General features: G+C 38.2%; 1 protein-coding gene across 4 annotated transcripts in view; it reads right to left on the bottom strand.

Annotated features, from left to right (window-relative positions):
- Nucleotides 1–20334, bottom strand: part of si:ch73-63e15.2 (protein strawberry notch homolog 2) — a 68723-nt gene that overhangs the window by 29198 nt on the left and 19191 nt on the right. For 2 of the 4 annotated variants that reach the window (XM_053634864.1, XM_053634865.1), the window contains exons 3-4: nt 18065–18138; nt 7884–7983 (exon numbers count right to left, since the gene is read on the bottom strand). In XM_053634864.1, the coding sequence (XP_053490839.1) occupies nt 7884–7983; nt 18065–18138 (174 nt within the window). Of the gene's footprint in view, nt 1–7883; nt 7984–8965; nt 12580–15235; nt 15827–18064; nt 18139–20334 lie in introns of those variants that run through there. The other 2 variants (XM_053634867.1, XM_053634866.1) reach the window with 2 other exon arrangements.

Below are 20334 nucleotides of genomic sequence, written 5' to 3'. Positions count from 1 at the left end.
CACATGTATTGAGGCCCCTCATTTCTCTGTGGTTGCGTTGTGGTTTCATGTCCTTGTTGCTCTCTAGTTCAGGTTGGTTGTAGTTCTCTCCTACTCAACTATTTGCTAGTTATTAACGCTACATTCTCCACTGCGCAGTCTGAAAAATCAGGAGGAAACAAAACAGTGAATCTGAATTTTGCTTCAGGGTTTAGAAACAGATTTGCACTGAGAGGAGCCTGACACTGAGAGAACCTTGGGCTGTTCTATAAAGACCACTACCAGCACATTGATCAAGATGAATGGAAGAAGGAGAACAGACTGACTGCAATTTTTATGTGTCTTTTTTTTTTTTATTTTATCTGTAATTGTGTGGAAACTACAGAACATTGTATATATATATATATATATATATATATATATATCCATTGAGCGATTTGAAATGAGTTATTAATCAACATTTGTCTTTCAATGGCTTCTTCAAGATGAGATTTACTATTCTTAGGTAAAGCATTTACTTTATTTTTCATCTTCAATCACTAGACAATAATGACAAATATTGTCTGAACTTCTTACTGAGAGAAAGTATATCTAATCAGTATGTTTTCGGAAAGTTTCCTGGTCTGAGCTAGAGCTCGACCAAATCCAACCTTGAGGAAGCTGTGTATCTGTGTGACGTTCAGAGGTGAACTGATCATCTGATGAGACAACTGGAGCTTAAAATGTCAGTGGTTCACGGTGTGCCTAAACCAGGATGTGACTGATGCCCAGATAATAGATGGATTCTTTTGATGTATATGTGGAAATCCCCCCCCCCCCAACAGATCATTAGTTCAAAATGATCATTTTGTGATGGGGACTCTGGAGAGAATTACAGCTCTGAGTCTCAACACAAATTGAGAAGGGTCTTGGTCTACTTCGCCATGCGCCATGCATTTTAGCATCCTTTATATTCTTAAAAAATGCTTGAAGAGAGGCAAACAGGGTTTGCTGGAAATATCCTTCGACTTTGATGATGCCATCAGTCTTCACTGAATTACCAGCCATAAAACTGCTCCAGGTCATCACTGATCCTCCTACATATTGTACAGTGGTGGATCAGCTGCTTTTCTGTGTAAGTAGTCGCCAAACATGCTGATAGTGTGCATGACCAAAAAGTTTGATTCATTTCAGCTCATCTGATCACAGCACATAGTGCTAACTGTAGTTCTAACAATGCTTGGTGGAGTTTAGGCACTGGATCTATTGACTTGCTTTCAGGAAGGGCTTCTTTCCTGCAAAATGTCCAAACAACTTGTTATGAAAATGATGTTTAACAGCTGATTTTGAAATTGAACAACCACAAGAAGCAATACACTGCATTTTTAAGTGTGAAAACAACCTAAAACTGTGATCTTTGAGTTCTTTTGTCCCTCCTTCACCATTTGCTCACTGCATTCACTTACAGCAATAAGACATTTTATGGAAATCTCATGCTCAGCATTACAGAATGTTTACATACACTCACACTAGTATTTCAGATGTGTTTGGCAATACACAAGGCAGAAAGAATAAAATGATCGAAAGGTGTGGCTGCATTCAAATGGATGATGAGTGCACACAATAAATCCTTATTTCCATGAAGGCAATGTGAGCAAAAATACATCTGTTAGTCATGCACAAGATAAATATCTGGAAATGCACTCTGAATGCTCGCAGTCCTTCTCTCACAGCCAAAGTTGCCACTTTGGGTTACAGAGTGCCATAACACAACTGTTCACGGAGCATGACTACAAATAGACTAAAAGATGAAAGGATTTTTCCCCTTTAATAACATCATCACAAATAGGCTAACACATGAAAGCTAATCTGCCTAGTCTAGTTAGATTATTACAGACTAAAACATGAAAATTTATTTTGCTAGGTTCATAAAATGCTTACAAATAGGCTAAAATATGTTTCAGTAGGTTAATACAATCAGAACCAATAGGCTAATACATGAACGCTAATTTCACTAGGTTAGTAAGAATGTTATAATTAGGCTCAAACACAAAAGCTCATTTTGCTAGGTTAATAAAAGTGTTAGAAATAGACTGAATCATGAAATACTATTTCACAAGGCTAATAAAATGATTATACGTTATGACTAAAACTAAACATCTGACTAAAACATGAAAGCTAATTTTGCTAGGTTAAGAAAATTAGGCTAAAAACACTAAAATGGTGCTTTGCCAACTAGTTTGCTATGGATAGTTCAAAAGTGTTCATTATAAATAAATGAAAAGGATTTTTAGCAATACTGATAACATTAGCAGCAATGATAACGATAGAGAACAAATGCATAAAATGATAACCAAAAAAAAAAAAGTAATAAAAACAAGTTTCTGCTGCTACGAGTCTAAACCCAGCGGAGGATTATTGTGTCTGTTGTTGCAGGAACAAAACAATGTTCTTACATCCTCTACACAGCACAACATGAGGAAGTTCTGCTCTTTCCATTGTCACAAACCAATCACCTGTGTTTTTTAAGAAGTATCTTCCACTGTATATTTGTGTGTGTGTGTGTGTGTGGGTGGGTGTGTGGGTGTGTGTGAAAGATAACAGGGGAGTGTGATCTTTCCTGCTGGTCAACATGGTTAGGTTTAGTCACAGGACAATTACGGTCTCATTTAGTCAGAGTTTTAGCATGGAGTGTCTTTTTCCAGCAGCTGAGAAAGGTGACACTTGGGCTGACGTGGTCTTTAGCACTACACTAAATCTACAATGAAACACGATTTTAGGTCATACGTTTATAGGTCACACACATTCATATTACACACATTTACATTTACATTTATTCATTTAGCAGACGCTTTTATCCAAAGCGACTTACAAATGAGGAAATACATTGCATTCAATGCTATCATGCAAGATTTATAATTGAGTTCTAGAGAAGCAAAGTGCGCAGAGTAGAGGTCTAAGTGCCAGAGTAGGGTTTTTTTTTTTTTTTTTTTAAGGATAATGTGGGGTTGGCATTTTAGGGGTTAGTTAGGTGTTCACGGAAGAGGCGGGTTCGACACACATCAACCTGAGCATTAATTCTTATGGCTCACTACTTAAATAATAAAAAATAATGTCATGGTCATACTGGAGGTTTATACCATGGCCAGATAACTAAACTCTTATCTCCAGTAAGTTTCCTCACAGCAGCTTTCACAATTTTTCCTCAACCACCAATGTCCATTTCACATGTAATCCTACAAGAGGTGACTGCAATGCAGGTGGAGTGCAGCCCCTTTTTATAGCTGAAATTTTCAGAAAAGAGCTGTGTGGTGTCAAGCACTTTGAACTTCTGACCACTCTGTTTGCAAGCAAGAAAAACAAACATTCTTTATATCCTTTGTGAGAGAATATGACTTGTTGAATTTCATTGTTGCAATGGAACTTAAAAATAACCTCAGTTTAAATCTTTATAACTGAATATAATAAAGCTAATCCAGCACCCTAACACTACATACTAAGGGTATAAGGCAATGACACTATCTGGATCTGTCTGTTTACTGCTCAAAATATCAGTCTCTGTATCTTAAAGTCAAAGCGGGTTTGACCTAAACCAGAATTTCCAGTGCTAAGCACTTAAAAAAAACCCCAGATGTAGAAATGCCAGCAGTGTCAACATGGTCTGTGAATTAAAGTCAGCTATGTGACTCCAGAAATGTGCGTGGGATCTACTTGCCCCAAAAAAGTTTTACTTTTAAACCCTGCAACCCTGAACGGATGAACCCTGTAAGGATGTACTGCACATTCTTAGTTCACACAGTGTCTAGGTCCCACGAGCTTCATATATTACCGCTTGTACACACCCGTATGAAAATAAATACCCTCGCTAGCGTGCACGACTTTTTTGTTGTGTCCCGTGGGATCCCAATCATTATGCACACCTTTAGTTTCAACCAGATGCCCTGTAAACATTTTTGGCAAGCTTTCCTAAACAAACAAAAACAACTAAATACATAAATAAAATAAACAGCATTTCACCTATTCATATCCGTATTTGTATTTATTTAGAAGACGTCATCTGTTCATTCAGAAGAATGTACTTGTATCTGGTTACATCTCTATCACATACACATTCACGATAACTCCTTATATCACTGCGTGGGTGAATTGTTGAATGTGATTGGGCTGAAGGTGTGCGTTATTTCTGTATAACAGCACGGATTGGACAGTAGTTCCACCTGCAACCTGAACGATAGGTTAATATTAATGTGCTCGCTCTAATATGTTATTGTTTCTATAGTAACATACACAGGGACCTGTACAGCACATGCTCAACCCAATCTAAAACTAATAGTAAATGGATTTTTATTTTAAAAAAGTGCTTTTTGTAAATTGTATGATTGTTGATGTGGTGAGGTTTTTTATTAGGAGGTATTAATTTAACATTTATAGAAGGAGTCTCGGTTGTTAGCAACTATGTAACAGGAAAGTGTCTGGTTTCTTGGAAAATTCACTGTGTTTTGAGAGAGAGAGAGAGAGAGAGAGAGAGAGAGAGAGAGAGAGACTGTTTATCACAACTATAATGTAGATGAGAACCTGAACAAACTTGTCTTATGGACGTTTCACAACATTAAATATAACAACTAGTAGTAAATTAATAAATTAAACATTGTAATTGTTGGCAAATCGCTGTGGTTTGTGTATCATGCTGCATCATACACATCATGCTCAGGGGGCATTATTTGCACATAACCTCACAGTCTGTCGTGTGTTATTCCTTACAAATACCCTGACACATGCTCGCAGGTAAAACAGCTTGAAGTAAAGCCCCTGTTTGTACCTGATCTCTTCATGTGTCTTAAGTATCAAGGGGTTGGGATTAGGGCTGAACAATGTATCAAAACTATTGAAATTTCACAAATGTACATATCGTGATATGTTTATTGCAAGGGCTTGTGATATCTGAATGATTTAAAATAAAAAAAAAGTCAAAAGTAGAAAAGTCAAAGTTTTGGGGTAATGCAGAAAGCAGAGAATGATTTCTTTTCCTCAAAAGCACATGAAACAGGTATGTTGATGATCATTTCCAGGTTTTAAATAAATAAATAAGTAAATAAGTAAATAAATATGTATGTCACGATCTGTCACTACAGGATGGGTGCAAATGCAGTTTAAGCGGTTATAATATATAAAGTCTAGCAAACAAATCCAATAGGTAAGGCTGATGCAAAGTCAAAGCAGGCAAAGGATCAGGTGATCAGTAAACAGGATATCATAGAGTAACCAAAGTACAAAAACCAGGGGACAAACAAAGTAAAAAAAACAGAACAGTAATACAGGAAACAAGGCTTAGTAATGGCAGAACACAACGGAAACTGAGCAATTACTTAGCGTGATGCAGTGACAGAATGAGGCTTATATAGGTGCTCATTAACCTTATCCGTGAATCAGGTGCAGATTTTCATGCGGCAGTGATGCAGTGGAGTGCAGTGGCTGTTGGGAAACGTATTCCCAAGCTAGTTACCGCATATCCATGACATAGCAAACAAAGTACACAGCAAAATCACCAGTGTTGAATTCACACCCTACAGTGTTTATATGAGTCCATTGGACTCATATAAACACTGGGTATTAATTCAACACTAGGGATTTTACTGTGTAATTTGATAAATTTGCTGAAGAAAACTGCGAAAAAGTCTCTGCTAACAGGCACAGGCTTCACACACTATAATATTTTATTTAATGCAAAACCAGGGAGACTCGCAAACAAGCAGCATCATGCCATGAACTAAAGAACTGATGAGAAGTAGGAAACTCAAATGGAGCATGTAAAATTAGGGACTGCGAAGTGAAAGAGAATTGTGAAGTCAAACAGACGCTGAGTTATGAACGTACCGGTGCATCTCAAAAAATTAGAATATCGTGAAAAAGTTCATTTTATTCCATAATTTAATTCAAAAAGTGAAACTTTCATATATTCTAGATTCATTACACATAAACTGAAATATTCCAAGCCTTTTTTTGTTTTAATCTCGATGATTACGGTTTACAGCTCACGGAAATCAGAAATCCAGTATCTCAAAGTATTATAATAAAGAATTTATAATACAGAAATGTCGGCCTTCTGAAAAGTATGTTAATTTATGCACTCAATACTTGTTCGGAGCTGCTTTTGCACAAATTACTGCATCAATGCGGTGTGGCATGGAGGCAATCAGCCTGTGGCACTGCTGAGGTGTTCTGGAAGCCCAGGTTGCTTTGATAGCAGCCTTCAGCTCGTCTGTATTGTTGGCTCTGGTGTCTCTCAGAGATTCTCTATGGGGTTCAGGTCAGACAGTTGGCTGGCGAATCAAGCACAGTAATACTATGCTCAGAAAACCAGTTACTAGTAGTTTTGGCACTGTGGGCAGGTACCAAGTCCTGCTGGAAAAGGAAAGCAGCATCTCCATAAAGCTCATCAGCAGATGGAAGCATGAAGTGCTCTAAAATCTCCTAGTAGACGCTGCATTGACTGTCGACCTGAGAAAACACAGTGGACCAACACCAGCAGATAACATGGCACACCGAATCATCACTGACTGTGGAAACTTCACACTGGACTTCAAGCAACTTGGATTCTGTGCTTCTCCACCAAGCTTCCTGTGATAGTCGGTGTTCCCCTTGTTACACGGTGTTCGGCCGCACACTGATTACATCACTTGCCCACCGCAGCACCGCCCTCACTGTCATTTTGCTTTTTTATAGTAATAAAATTCATTTAGTTCAGTTAGAGAACGGATGCTACAATTAAAAATTTAACACATCTCTGAAAGTGCAAGTAAAATGCGCACGGGCATTCAGAAGCGATTTAAAAGCGAGAGGGAAAAGAAGTAAATAAATCCCAGCAATGCCAGAACCATTCATAAACAGGAGCCAAGGAAGAAAAACATGGTCAAGAACCACTTACTTTCACAGAGTAATTTGATTGACAAGGCAAATGACCAACCACATACTTTTTTTCCCCCCACAGACCATAGACAAACCATCAAGATCTATAACTCTAAAAGATGGGATTCTCAGAATGTTTATCGGTCCAATGATTATGTTGCTAAACAGCTCATTGTGCTGCAGTGTTCCAAAGTTTGCTATCTCTTTGGTGCATGGAAGTGCGTGTACGTGGAAGTGTGGAGCACAGACTGCGATCTTCAAGATAGTAGTCAGAAAAGTGCACAAAGGACAAAAGTCATAAATTCATCTGAGATCACTGGTGATGTGGAAATTTAGCACGATGCTGAAAACCTGGGTAAGGTAGAAGGATAGTTGTGCTCAAATATGATGAATGTGTCCTCAGGTGCGTGTAGCAAGAAAATTCCAAGGCAGAGGCTGTCTGCACACTGAATGAAACAAGACCAGAGGCATTATCAAAATGGGGGGGGGGGGGGGGGGGCCTATCCATCATGAAATTCGTTGTGGATTATTTTAATTTTCAATTATTATTGATTTAATTGATTAGTTGTTGCAGCCCTAAAAACTACACCACAAAGATACGAAAACTAGACCACAAAATACAAAAAATAAAAACAGAGGGGAAAAAGTGTCAAAGAAACCATGAAAACCCCATCTCCTCATTCACGCAATTAAGAATTAAAGCTCAAAGATCCAAAAAGCCTCTGTTTAATTTGAATGATATTTTCTGGAACTGAACTCTGTAACTTTAGGAATTCCTCTTGTCTCAGTCTTCAATTATGGGTTGATAAAAGGATGGACTTTTGTTTGTTAGGTGAGCACTGAATTAAGCTCTGGCTTACTGGTCTGTTTTATTCACTGATTTTTGCACTTTCTACACTATGCAAGTTTAAAACAATAAATAAATGAAGGCCTCTGTGGTCTGGTTTCATTCAGTGTGTGGACAGCCTCTACCTTGGATTTTGAAAACCTAGATAAGTACATAAACAAACAACGCTTACCTGAAAGAAGTCTTCACTGTAGGAAATATCCAGATCAGGAAAGGTAGAATGGCTGGAAATGTCCATGTGCATCCCGGGAGTGCTGCTGGAATAGTGTTGCCTAGGATATATAAAGAAAACTGGTGAATGAAAGATGAAATAATATGGTGAAATGGTGTGAATAAAATGTGAAAAAAATCAAGCTTCTTCAGGTACATTTGTATTCTCCTATTTACCAAGAATGAGATTGTACTCACAAAAGTGCACCAATGCCCATTCGATTTGTTTTAAATCTACTTCTCTACATGTACGACTTCCGCTTGAGTGGAATTACCCACAATAAAGTGAAACTATAAATGCGAATCGTTAAATTAGGCATCACGCTGCTCATTCTTATTCATTATAACAGCAGTAGTGGTAAAACTGACTAATGTAAAAATAGTGACTGCTTCATAAGGCTGTTATAAAGCTTTCTTAGGCAATGATCACCCTGTACTACATTTTCATCTCAAATCATCTTTTATATGTGATTTGTGAACCTTCACACCACAGCAGATGGATCTGACAAGTAACAAAACTGAATGTTCTTTTTAGAAAATCAAACATTACCGTCTTAATCACGTCTCATGAGCATTTCTTACACTGCGTCTAATTAAAATTATAATGTAACAACACACTGCATGTCAATGGTTTTTAAGACACCCTATATTATATGTAATAGTTATTTTATTAGACTCTCTAATCTCTAATTGGAAAATTAATTATTAACCACAAATATTTGTCTTACACTTGATACGACTCATGTCTAAGAGTTTATTATTTATAGCAGTTACTATTTGGATTTAACTAATTTAGCTGTCATTCTGTCTCTTTTTGTTGTTTTGTCTATGGTATTAACAGTGATGAAACTGTAATCACACAAACTCCATTTGATCAAAAGCTTTTGGCTATGTTCCACATGATAGAAATGTAAAATGAATACAGACATTGTTAAGATAAGGGAAGAATATATACGCACAGAAGACTATGTGATCACTAGAAATTAAGAATGTCATTAAAAGTCGAAATGACACAAAACGATGAGAGGAAAATCAGGTGCCTACCTTTAGAGCAGCCTAAATCTAAAAAAAATTCCACCATGAACATCTCCCGCAGACCCTCAGTTCATGACTAACACTGGCCTTCAGCGTGTGACGTACATTAATTCTCTACCTCTCGAGTCATGTTCACGTCATGTGAGACTCACTTTCAGTTCTTTCTTTTCAGCCACTCCCAAATGGGAAAGCACCATATTCTGTTTAAGGAAGTTTCATTCTTTTCTATTGCTCTTTGCAGCAGAACGTTTTGTCAATTAAAAAACAATAAAAAAATAAAATAAAAAGGCAGTTTAAATATCCCAGACTATAAAGTTATCTTTTGTATGAGTGACTTCAAAACATAAACCACTACAGTGGGCTTAGTTTCTGTTTGACCACAACACACACACACACACACACACATACACACATGATGAGTAATACATGTTACTCAGAAATTCAGCATAATGTTAAAAAAGAAAACAAAAACTAGAACCAAATGGAACAAAAGTTCTTGTGGAACAATAAAATGTTGCCTTCATGATTTAAGCATCTCAACAGGTAAAATAATATCTTTTATTTTTATTGACAGATTTAATTTCAAACCTGCTTCTACTGCAAATCTGAATACGTCGTTGATTTGATCAGTGAGAAGAAGAGTTAATGTCCTTTATTCTTCTATCGCTTGTCTCAATCAGTTAAACATGATCTACCAGTCACCTGTTTCTCCAAGACATCATGCACAGCTAACTCTGCAGTTTGTGGTTGCACTGCACTAGTGCACATGCTGATATTCATCCAAAAATCTTCCCTGTCTGTCACCTTGCAGCTCTTTCCACTGCTGTAATGTGATAAAATCTCTATTTTTTTTTTAATGGTCATTTATCAAAGTGAAACTACTTTGCTTCTTTGACCGGAAAGGGCATTTTATCTGTAATTACTGATAGATTGATAGATAAATTATCTCCCCAATTCCAAAAAAATTGGGACGCTGTGTAAAATGTAAACAAAAACAGAATGCAATAACTTGCCAATCTGATGTTATTCACAATAAAACTTAGAAAACATACCAAATGTTTAAACTGAGGAAATGTACCATTGTGGTCAGTAAACCATTTTTGTGTTGATTTTGTTGTATGTTTTGGTTCATTGTCCTGCTGGAAGATCCAACCATTTTGAGCTTTCTGGCAGAGTCAGTCAGGTTTTCATTTAATATCTGCTGATATTTGATAGAGTCCATGATGCCATGTATCCTAACAAAATGTCCAGGTCCTCTGGCAGAAAAACAGCCCCAAAACATTAAAGAGCCACCACCATATTTAACCATTTAACCATATTTAACCATGGACCTGAGGTACTTTTCCATATGGCTACCTCTCTGTGTGCACCAAAACCACCTCTGGTATTTATTGCCAAAAAGCTCTATTTTGGTTTCTTGAAGCCCTTCCAAATAACTTGTGGTGATGTAGCTTCAGATTGTAGTTGTGGAAACTTTCTGACCCCAACTTTTGCAATTTTCCAGCTGTGATCCTTGGAGATTTTCTGGCCACTCGAACCATCCTCTTCACAGTGCATCGAGACAATATAGACACACGTCCAATTCCAAGTTGACTCATAACATTTCCAGTTGACTGGAACTTCTTAATTATTGCCCTGATGGTTGCAGGGCACTGTATTTGTACTGGCCTCTTGTCAGTCATTCTATAGACACATCCCGAACGCCCCTTCACATCCATTATGAGGACATGTTGCATGTTTATAGAGTTGTAACTTGACTTTTAAGCAGTTGAATGTTTGAGGGCACTTGAAAGTGATGCCATGACAGTCCTTGCTAATGGTAATTCTAGTTAACATGCTAAGTCTTTGTGTACATAGGTGGAAATAGGGGTGGGCTCAATGGGTAAAAAAATCATTCTAATCTTATTCTCCACCCATTTAACTGTTACAGACCTATTTTTCACTAATCTTGCCTAACCTTTAAAGGAGGCATGGCACATGTGACAATTATAATTGCTAGGATTTTAAAAGATAGCACTAGGACACTGTTTTATGCAGCGTTTTAGCTGCACTGGGTTTTTTTTTTCTTTTACCCATTTTCTCCCCAATTTGGTCACCTGTCCATGCCTACTATCATATGAAGGCTAACATGTGTTTCCTTCAAGACACATGAAACCAGCCGACTGCATCTTTTCAAGTTGCTGCTCGTAGGGTGCATCACAGGGAAGATTAACACACTCAGAGGAAAGCACATTCTATCCTCTTTCATGTACATGAGCTCACAGACACCAAGTATTGGCTAGTATCACTGTGATTCACAAGAGAGTTAGTATGCCCTCACCCACAGTAGTCATGTCTTCTGTGTCTGTAAAAGCAGCTGTAGTAAAGAAATAATAAAAGCCTGGATTTTAGTAAAGAAAACAACAATTTTACTGGTTTCATAAACAAAGTACTTCTCTATACACAACTATTTATAGCTCCTATAACGTACGTCATAACAGGAACCAACTTTTTCCCAGATGCTCCACATCATTAAAGGTAACTCTCGCTTTCACTCCCTCACTCACTCACTTTCAGTAACCATTTTATCCTGATTAGTATTTGCAGTGGATCCGGAGCCTTTCCTGGAGCACTGGCCGTGAGACGGAAGAACACCCTGGATGGGATGCCAGTCAAATGTAACTATAAACAGTAAAAATGTAGGCCATGTTGCGTGTGTGACCAATAAAATTGTTTAATAAACAAAAAAGTTGTTGTCAAGATGCTTTTGTATAGAGGAATAAAACACTTGCTTAGGATGTGCTGTTTAGGACAATGTTCAATTTTGCTTTACATTTGGCTGCATCACACCACCCAGTCTTTCAACAGTTTCCTATAACAGCACTCCTTATCCTGGTTTATTCCTCAATGTATCACCTAGGCCTAATGTAAACTGCATTGAAACAAAGCAAAGATCAAATTATTAAACAAACATGCTTCGATGTTCTTAATGTCCTATTTAACAAGCCACTCTAATATTTTTTTTTCTTTTACAGCTCTTCCTGTTTATTTTGTTTGTCTTAAGAGAACCAAAGCTGAGTGTGATCATTTACACTTGATGGATTTGTTGGCCTTACTGGCTTCCAGTTTTCCTACTGCAGGACATCTTCCTTTGCCAAGTATAATTAAAATTAAATGGAAAATTAGATCCATCCCAAGTCTGTACCTAAGTGACTCCACCAGAGACCTGAGTGTTTGTAGTGGACGAGCGTGGTGTTGAGCAGAAAACACCCTCTCCTGATCTGACAGCGACACTACAGGCTTGGCACACAGCCTCCACTTTCCACTAATTCAATACCAGCCTTTCGGCACGGCTCTCCGTGCTTCTGGAAGCCTGAGAGTTTCCCGGAATGTTTTGGCCCTGGACTGTGTAACGCCAGAGCCCTTCTGCCTCCTGACTTGGCATGACATGCTTATCTCATGCTTCATCACAGTGACGGAGGAGGAAAAATAGCCTGAAGCTCCTTAATAACACTAAAATGTCTGACCTGGAATTAACACTCAAACATTTTAATAAGATAATAGAGTAATTGCACTAGGTACTCTCTTTTAAAATGGAAATTTTCCAAGAAATGAGTCATGGATACACAGGAGTGATTTCCCGTCTCGAGCCTTATGATAGTTATATATTACATCTACTGTGTGATTACAAAGAATACACAAAATAGATGATCAGTCCAGATTTACTCATTTTCCTTCTTTCGGTCTAAAAAATGTTCACTAGAATATTTCAATGTCCCTAGTACCCTCACACTACATGCACTTCACCCCTTTGCTCTTTCCCCCATCATACTGTAAGAATGGATTTAAATCTGAACAATTGTGCTATTTTTCCAGCAGAGCATGTGGGCAGACAGGATGTAGCATTCAGAGTGACGCTATTTGTTATTCATCCTAAAACTGAGATTGCAGTTTTACTGACGTGATGAACAAAGTAACCGTTACATGCACATAATCTAGATCGCCCACTCAGCCTGTACAAATCTGTTCAAGCCCATCGCATCCTTGGCTTCTTTTAACATTGAATTGTTTGCGTTGAGCAGTTGCAATTGAAAACACAGCATAAATCGAGCAGGTTAATTTACACCCTCATTTCCTTATTAGATGTTGCCACTGATTCCCAGGTATGTGATCCACTTTTTCGCATGCCTGCAAGCAAACTCATGTTGCTACAAATACATCAAAAACAGAAAGGCCTTCGGATTATTACAGAAATACCAGTGACATATTCATAACCTCATAAAACAGTCATTAATGTGGCTTATTTCACAGTGCTTTTGAATTCTCGTTTAGTCTGAAGGTGTTGATTCATGTTTTATGAGCAGCTCTGACAGTAATTTCGGCTGTAATTCAAATGACAGGTTCATCTTAATGGGCTCGTTCTAATACGTTATTGTTCCTATAGTAACAACTCATTTACATAGAACTACATGGCAGGTGTTCCACATAATCTAAGCCTAATGATAAACATATTAAGGTATATGCTCTTTAACAATGAAAAATTCTTGATATGGTGAAATTTGGAGACATTTATTTAACATTTACTGAAGGATTCCCCAGTTTTCAGCACGTTGTTAAAGCTGTAATGTTAAATTTTCCGCCAAAGGAAAGTCTTCAGGAGATAAGGGTTTGTGTTTTGTGGCTTCCTGCTGTTTTTCTGTCGTATAAACTTCAAAAGAAAAAGGAAGAGAGGCTTGTGAGGAAATGGCTGTCTATAGCTGCGTTAATGTAAATGATGACTGAAATAATGTACCGTAATTTTCGGACTATTGAGCGCACCTGAATATAAGCCGAACCCACTAACTTTATAAAGAAAAAAAAAGTGTACATATATAGGCCGCACTTGTCTATAAGCCGCAGGTCTCCACGTCGTAACATGAGATATTTACACAGAAATATTTTTTAAACTTTTAATTAAATACGTACCGTAAATGCTTTTTTCCGAACAGTGCCTGTAACACTGGTTAAAAAAATAAAAAATACAGTTGCCTACCAGGAAAAGTCATTGATCACTATCTTCATCTTCCTCCTGCGCACTAAAACCACTAAAGTCGTCTTCTTCGGTGTCGGAATTGAACAGCCTCAGAATTACCGGTACTTTGTCACACACTTCCTCAGTCTCTCTTTTGTTGTCGCTCTCAATGTCACTTACATCTCAAGGCAAATTTGCCCTTGAGCTTGTGCTGTCCTCTTCATCACGCAACAGTCCAGCCTTTCGAAACCCGTTGGTGATAGTAGATTTTTTGACACTGCTCCACGCTGTTAGGATCCACCGGCAGACTTGAGCAAAAGTTGCTCTTCGCATGCTATTTCCTTTTTCAACAGCCAGATCGATTGCCTTTAACTTGAAAGCTGCATCATATGCATTTCTTCGTGTGTTTTCCATGATGAGGGTGTGTGCATGAAGCGCAAAATGACTGAGTGCGTTTGATTTAATTCGAACAGTTTCATTGGTCCACTGTGACCTGTTCGGTAATTTCATTGGTTCGATGTGACGAGGCTAAATGTTTTGGCGGCATGAAGCTTGTTAGCCCGTAAAAATCCACAAATTAGCCGCATCATTGTTTAAGCCGCAGTGTTCAAAGCGTGTGAAAAAAGTAGCGGCTTATAGTCCGGAAATTATGGTAACTTGTACCTGTAGTACAACATTTAATATAACTATAAATGGATAAATCTTGTGGCGTTTCGTTCTTGAATAAATAACAAAATTGCAATTGTTGGAAAATTTCTGTGGTATACAACAAATGGAACACTTTGGTACAAGTTGTTACTGTAGAACTGTTAAAAAAAAAATCTGGCTCCATCACACTACCCTGTCGTTAATTATTTTGATATAACAACATGCCCCATGTGTTTTTCTTCATACATCTCACCCAGACACTAGGAAAGATGTGTGAGGGAAATTACTCATTTTTACTTTGTAATAGTTTTGTTCTTGTTCTTTTTCTGTTCATCTGAGGATAACGCCTAAGCAGGCCATGTCATGTCAGTGAGATCAGTACAGAATGTTTATCTGCATACAGAGACACAAACATGTTCTTCTGTTCAAGGTTCGTCTGCACATCTTCCAAGACCCTAAAACAAAGCCTGTTTGAACTGCCTCAAACTGCTTCTTATTGGTACACAGAAGTGTGTCATGCTCTGCGTTTCATATATATAGTAGTGGTTCAGCACAAGTGCTGAAATAATGAGCGCTCTCATTATTCTATCCTGCTTTATTCTATCCTGTATTAATCATCCAACTGTAATAAACCTTTTTACCTTCAGAGGACGAGTCTGCGAGTGTTGTCTAATTTCCACAACAATTTGGCGTCCCTGGGTGGGCTGCGTGAATCTTTTCAGCTTTTCTGGAAAACAAGTAAACCGGAGAATGGTCGTAGAAAAGTTTTACCGTGAAGTCCGTGTTGACACGCAGGTGGTTTGCGCTTTGTTGTGCAGAGCGAACGACTGATGCAGCCTTAATACTGATTGGTATGAATCATCAAGAATTTAGAATTAGAATTAGAATTTTATGAAGTCATAGCGTATTACTGTCTGTGTGGAAGGGAGTCAATGATTTAGAATTAGAATTTTATGAAGTTATTGTGTATTGCTGTCTGTGTGGAAGGAAGTCAATGATTTAGAATTAGAATTTTATGAAGTCACCGTGTATTGCTCTCTGTGTGGAAGGAAGTCAATGATATAAGAAATGCACGTATTACATTGAGAGAAGTATTACATGGAGCGATTTCTTATAAGAAGTTCCAGGAACTTCGCCTCTGCGATGGCAGAGATATTGGTGTTTCTTAGATCACAGCTTCAAAACTAAGATATATACCAAGGGGTATATATGTATATATACACACACACACACACACACACACACACATATATATATATATATATATATATATATATATATATATATACACACACACACATATATACATATATATATATATACATATATAGAGAGAGAGAGAGAGAGAGATAATAACGGTAAAAATATTTGCTAACGGAAAGAGTCTGGTTCGAGCAATAAATAAGTAAAGAGAGTACTTAAGAAGAGCAACAGGCACAGTATTTTTGCGGCGGGTTATTATCAAGTGGCATGCCCCATTGACTCATTCCATCATATCAGCGGTACATGATATATTTGGCAAATTTAAAGCACAAGTAAATTTTACTGAGATAAAAAACTAAAATAATAATAATTATTTTTTAAAAAAAGAAGGGAAGAGAAAACTAAGTCCTACCAAACTGCTGTATGTGGACTCGCCCTCACAGGTAAACTCTTTTACATTCTAGTTATTCAAGTTATATGATTAATTGAATGTCTAGAGATTTGGCACACATTTTGAACCTTTTCTGTCTGTGCATGAGAATGCATATTCACTTGATTTTCATAGCATGTTAAAGAGATTAAAACTTTGAAAGTTATAGAAGGTGTAAAAAGAAAAAAACAAAAAATATGGGGAAAACATGTAGCAAAACATATCCTGTGACACATGCTATGGTATGTACAGGGTGCTCATATGTTGATCCTAATCCTAGTTGCATGTATTTTTTGTCCCAGAATCAGCGCCCCACGTCTCATTAGCCAAAATAAAGAACAAACACTAGAAAGACGTGGGACTGTGGGTCAGATTATGTGAGAGTGGGAAAATTACAGATTGGGAACAGAAACCCACCTCCAACATTTGGTACAGCCTGACGCTGGGAGTTCTTTCAGGAAATGTGCAAGGTTAACCGGGATGTTATTTGTCATGACAAGGGAATGTTTCTGAACCTTGGGACAAGCCCCATACCCCTAGAGACACACCCACAATTGAAGAAGGTGCCTATTGGGCTGTGGGCCCAAGGGAAACATGACGTAGGCCTGATTAGACCTGCACCACCAGTCGTGATCACGCCCAAATCTGACTTTAGGCCCAGACAATCTCAATACTCTCTTAAATCAGAAGTAATTGAGGGAATTAGGCCAGTATTTAATTCAATACTAAAAGCAGGGGTCATTGTCCCCTGTCCTGATTCGTCAGTGGGCACTCCAATATTTCCAGTGTGAGAAGCAAAAAAAACAACAAAAAAAAAACCCTACAACATGATGAACGGAGATTTGTACAAAATTTGCAAGCGGTTAATGCAACAGTCAAACAGAGAGCTCCAGACGTGTCAAATTCTTACACTACATTAAGCCAGGTTCCAGCAAATAGCGAATGGTTTTCAGTTGTAGATTTAGCTAATGTGTTTTTTCAGTATATCTCTTGATAAAGACAGTTTCGGACGTCCTTACACTTTCACTCGCTTGTGTTAAGGGTATTGTGAGTCCCTAACGATATACAACCATATGCTAAAGGACAACTTAGCGCCTCTACCACTTTCTCCAGGGCACAGTGTGAAACTGACACCATTAAATTGTTACAGCATCTTGCCAAAGAAGGCCACAAAGCCAGTCTCTACAAATTACAGTATGTACAACAAGAAGTGAGATTTCTAGGGCACGACATCTCCACCAGTGGAAGGAAACGCTCCGCAGACAGAGTATCTGCCATTCAGAAGATTCCCAAGCCTCTGACGTAGAAACAGGTTCTATCTTTCCTCGATATGTGTTCGATTCGCAGAACTTTCATTCTAAACTTTACCATTCTAGAAGCACCACTCAGAGAGATGGCATATGCAACAGGTTGGACAGCTCATTCTCATGTAAGTTGGATCCAGTTGCTGCAGGGTTTCCCCCGTGTGTAGGTGCAGTAGCAGCAGCTGAGAAAGCTGTGGTGGCATCCAGAGACCTGGTAAGTTACTCAGAATTTAACCTCTTGGTTCCAAATGAGGTGTTGTTACTCCTACTTGAACAGAAAACCTCACACCTGTCCACCCAACGGTGGCTGCACCATAACACTATACTACTAGACATGCTGAGACAGATCGTCTCTGCAAATCCATGGCCACGTGTGCAGCAAGTTTTGTAACAAGTATTGTTATAAGGCAAGAATATGACTTTTGCTCTGCCATGGCAGAATCGATATTTGAAAATTTCACATGAAAGTCCTAACATGTTGATATAAATGCTGAAGCCAACCCAAAGATGATAAGACCCTCCAGATTACTTACTGACTCCCAGACTGTGTAGGCCAATGCAAGTTGAAAGGCGTTGGTGAGAAACTCCACGGTGTCCAAAGGGGACTCTGAAACAGAATTCATACTTTTTAGAGGAAGGTGTGAATGAGATTGATACAAACAGCACTGCTTAAAAGAGCAGGCAAAACAAATTCATGAAATGATGAGACAGAACTACACGCCATATAGTGTCATAATTCACACACATCAACGGCAGCACAGTGCACTTGTTTTTTTTTTTATTGGATTGAACGGGTCTTGATGTTATTGAAAAGAGCACAGGTTGGATAATAAAAATCCAAGTCATAAATCCATTACCTAGCCTACCATGCAAGTGAAATCTTCAATGTGCTACCAAGTACAGTGCTCTGAAAAAGTATTTGCCCCCAAGTTTCAACTGACGGACTGAAGACCAGACATTCTCCTTTAGGATTTTCTGGTAGAGAGCAGAATTCATGTTTCCCTCAATTGCTGCAAGTTTCCCAGGCTTTGAAGCAGCAAAGCATCCCCACACCATCACACTTCCACCACCATGCTTGACCATAGGCATGATGTTCTTTTTGTGGAATTCAATGTTTAGTTTATGCCAGATGTAATGGGACACCTGTCTTCCAAACAGTTCCACTTGCAACTCATCAATACACAGAACATTCTCCCAAAAGGTTTGAAGATCATCACGGTGTGTTTTGGCAAAATTCAGACGAGCCTTAATGTTCTTCTGGGTTAGCAGTGGTTTTCACCTCACCACAATTCCATGGATGCCATTTTTGCCCAGTATCTGTCTGATAGTGGAGTCATGAACAGTGACCTTTATTGATGCGAGAGGCCAGTAGATCCTTTGAGGTTGTCCTTGGCTCTTTTGTGACTTCCTGGATGAGTAGTTGCTGTGCTCTTGGAGGAATTTTGGTTGAAATGTCGGCCACTTCTGGGAAGGTTCACTACTGTGCCGAGTTTTTCCATTTGTAGATAATGGCTCTCACTGTGGTTCTTTGGAGTCCCAGAGCTTAAAAATACTTTTTCACAGCACTGTACCATGTTTTGGTTTCCCAGAAACCTAACAACTGGTAGCTACAATAATGTAATACAGTATTGCAAGCAAGTTAGCATGTTTAAAAGAGACACAAATAAAACAGATGATTTACATGCTAATTAATCCCACTAGTAAAAGCTGCTGTGTGTGGTGCAGCAAGTGGTGGGGTTTAGAACAAGTTGCGCTTGCTATAGTTGCAGCATTGAGGTGCGTTGAATTAAAAAATGCTGGTGACTGCTAGCCTACGGAGCCAAAAAATATTAGCCTGAACAAGTAATTTTCTTGTACCTGTGTAACACAAACGAGAAAAGTACATATGTCATGTGTTATATGCAATGTCCATATGCAATGTTACCTTTAAAAAATAAAGTTTTTAACAAAAGAACAAAACCCTTTTTATGTTGTCCATTTAGGTCTGTATTTAGATGCATTAATGTGCTGTAATAGAAATTTTAAGGAAATTGCTATGTATATCCACCACATGTGTTCACCAATAACATTTTCACCCGCCATAGTTCATGTTTTCAAAAGAGGCTTCAAAAACCTATTTTTTAAAAACTTTATATTAACAATAAGCATTTTGCAGAAAGATGGACAAATGTCTGAGAAATAAATACTCTCACTGTCATAACAGCGATGCCTTTTGACTGTATAAGGGCTATATTTATGATGTCATGACACTTCAGTGCTGTGTCACATCTGTAATGTTTTCAAGATCGCGTTTATATCTTATAATAATTACTAATACAAATAACTTAAAACTTTCTGTACAAAGCTAAATTATGTCCATGCTAATTATGATCAACAACTCATTTCCCTTCTTTGCTCTGAACAACCATAATAATGTGTTACGGACGTGACCGTTAGGGACGCTTCATATTAAATCGTATGCACCGGTGCACATTTGTTTACCCCAGATGCTGCTGTTAGATGACTGACTTATATTACGGCGATCTGTTTCTGGCTTACTGTATATCGGAACCTTTTAGAAATGTAATTAATTAATTTATTCTAGTAACATATAAGAAATTAAGTTCTAACAACAACGAGAGCACCATGGGGATTTACAGATCACTACAACGTGGCGGCTGTGGCTCAGGTGGTAGAGCGAGTTGTCCACTAATCGTAGGGTTGTCGGTTCGATTCGCGGCCTACGTGACTTCACATGCTGAAGTGTCCTTGGGCAAGACACTGAACCCCAAGTTGCTCCCGATGGCAAGTTAGTGCCTTGCAT

This window comes from Ictalurus furcatus, chromosome 10, assembly GCF_023375685.1.
Source record: "Ictalurus furcatus strain D&B chromosome 10, Billie_1.0, whole genome shotgun sequence".
Classification (NCBI taxonomy): domain Eukaryota; kingdom Metazoa; phylum Chordata; class Actinopteri; order Siluriformes; family Ictaluridae; genus Ictalurus; species Ictalurus furcatus.
The sequence above is the reverse complement of the archived record's forward strand: the minus strand, read 5'-3'. Positions and strand labels throughout refer to the sequence as shown.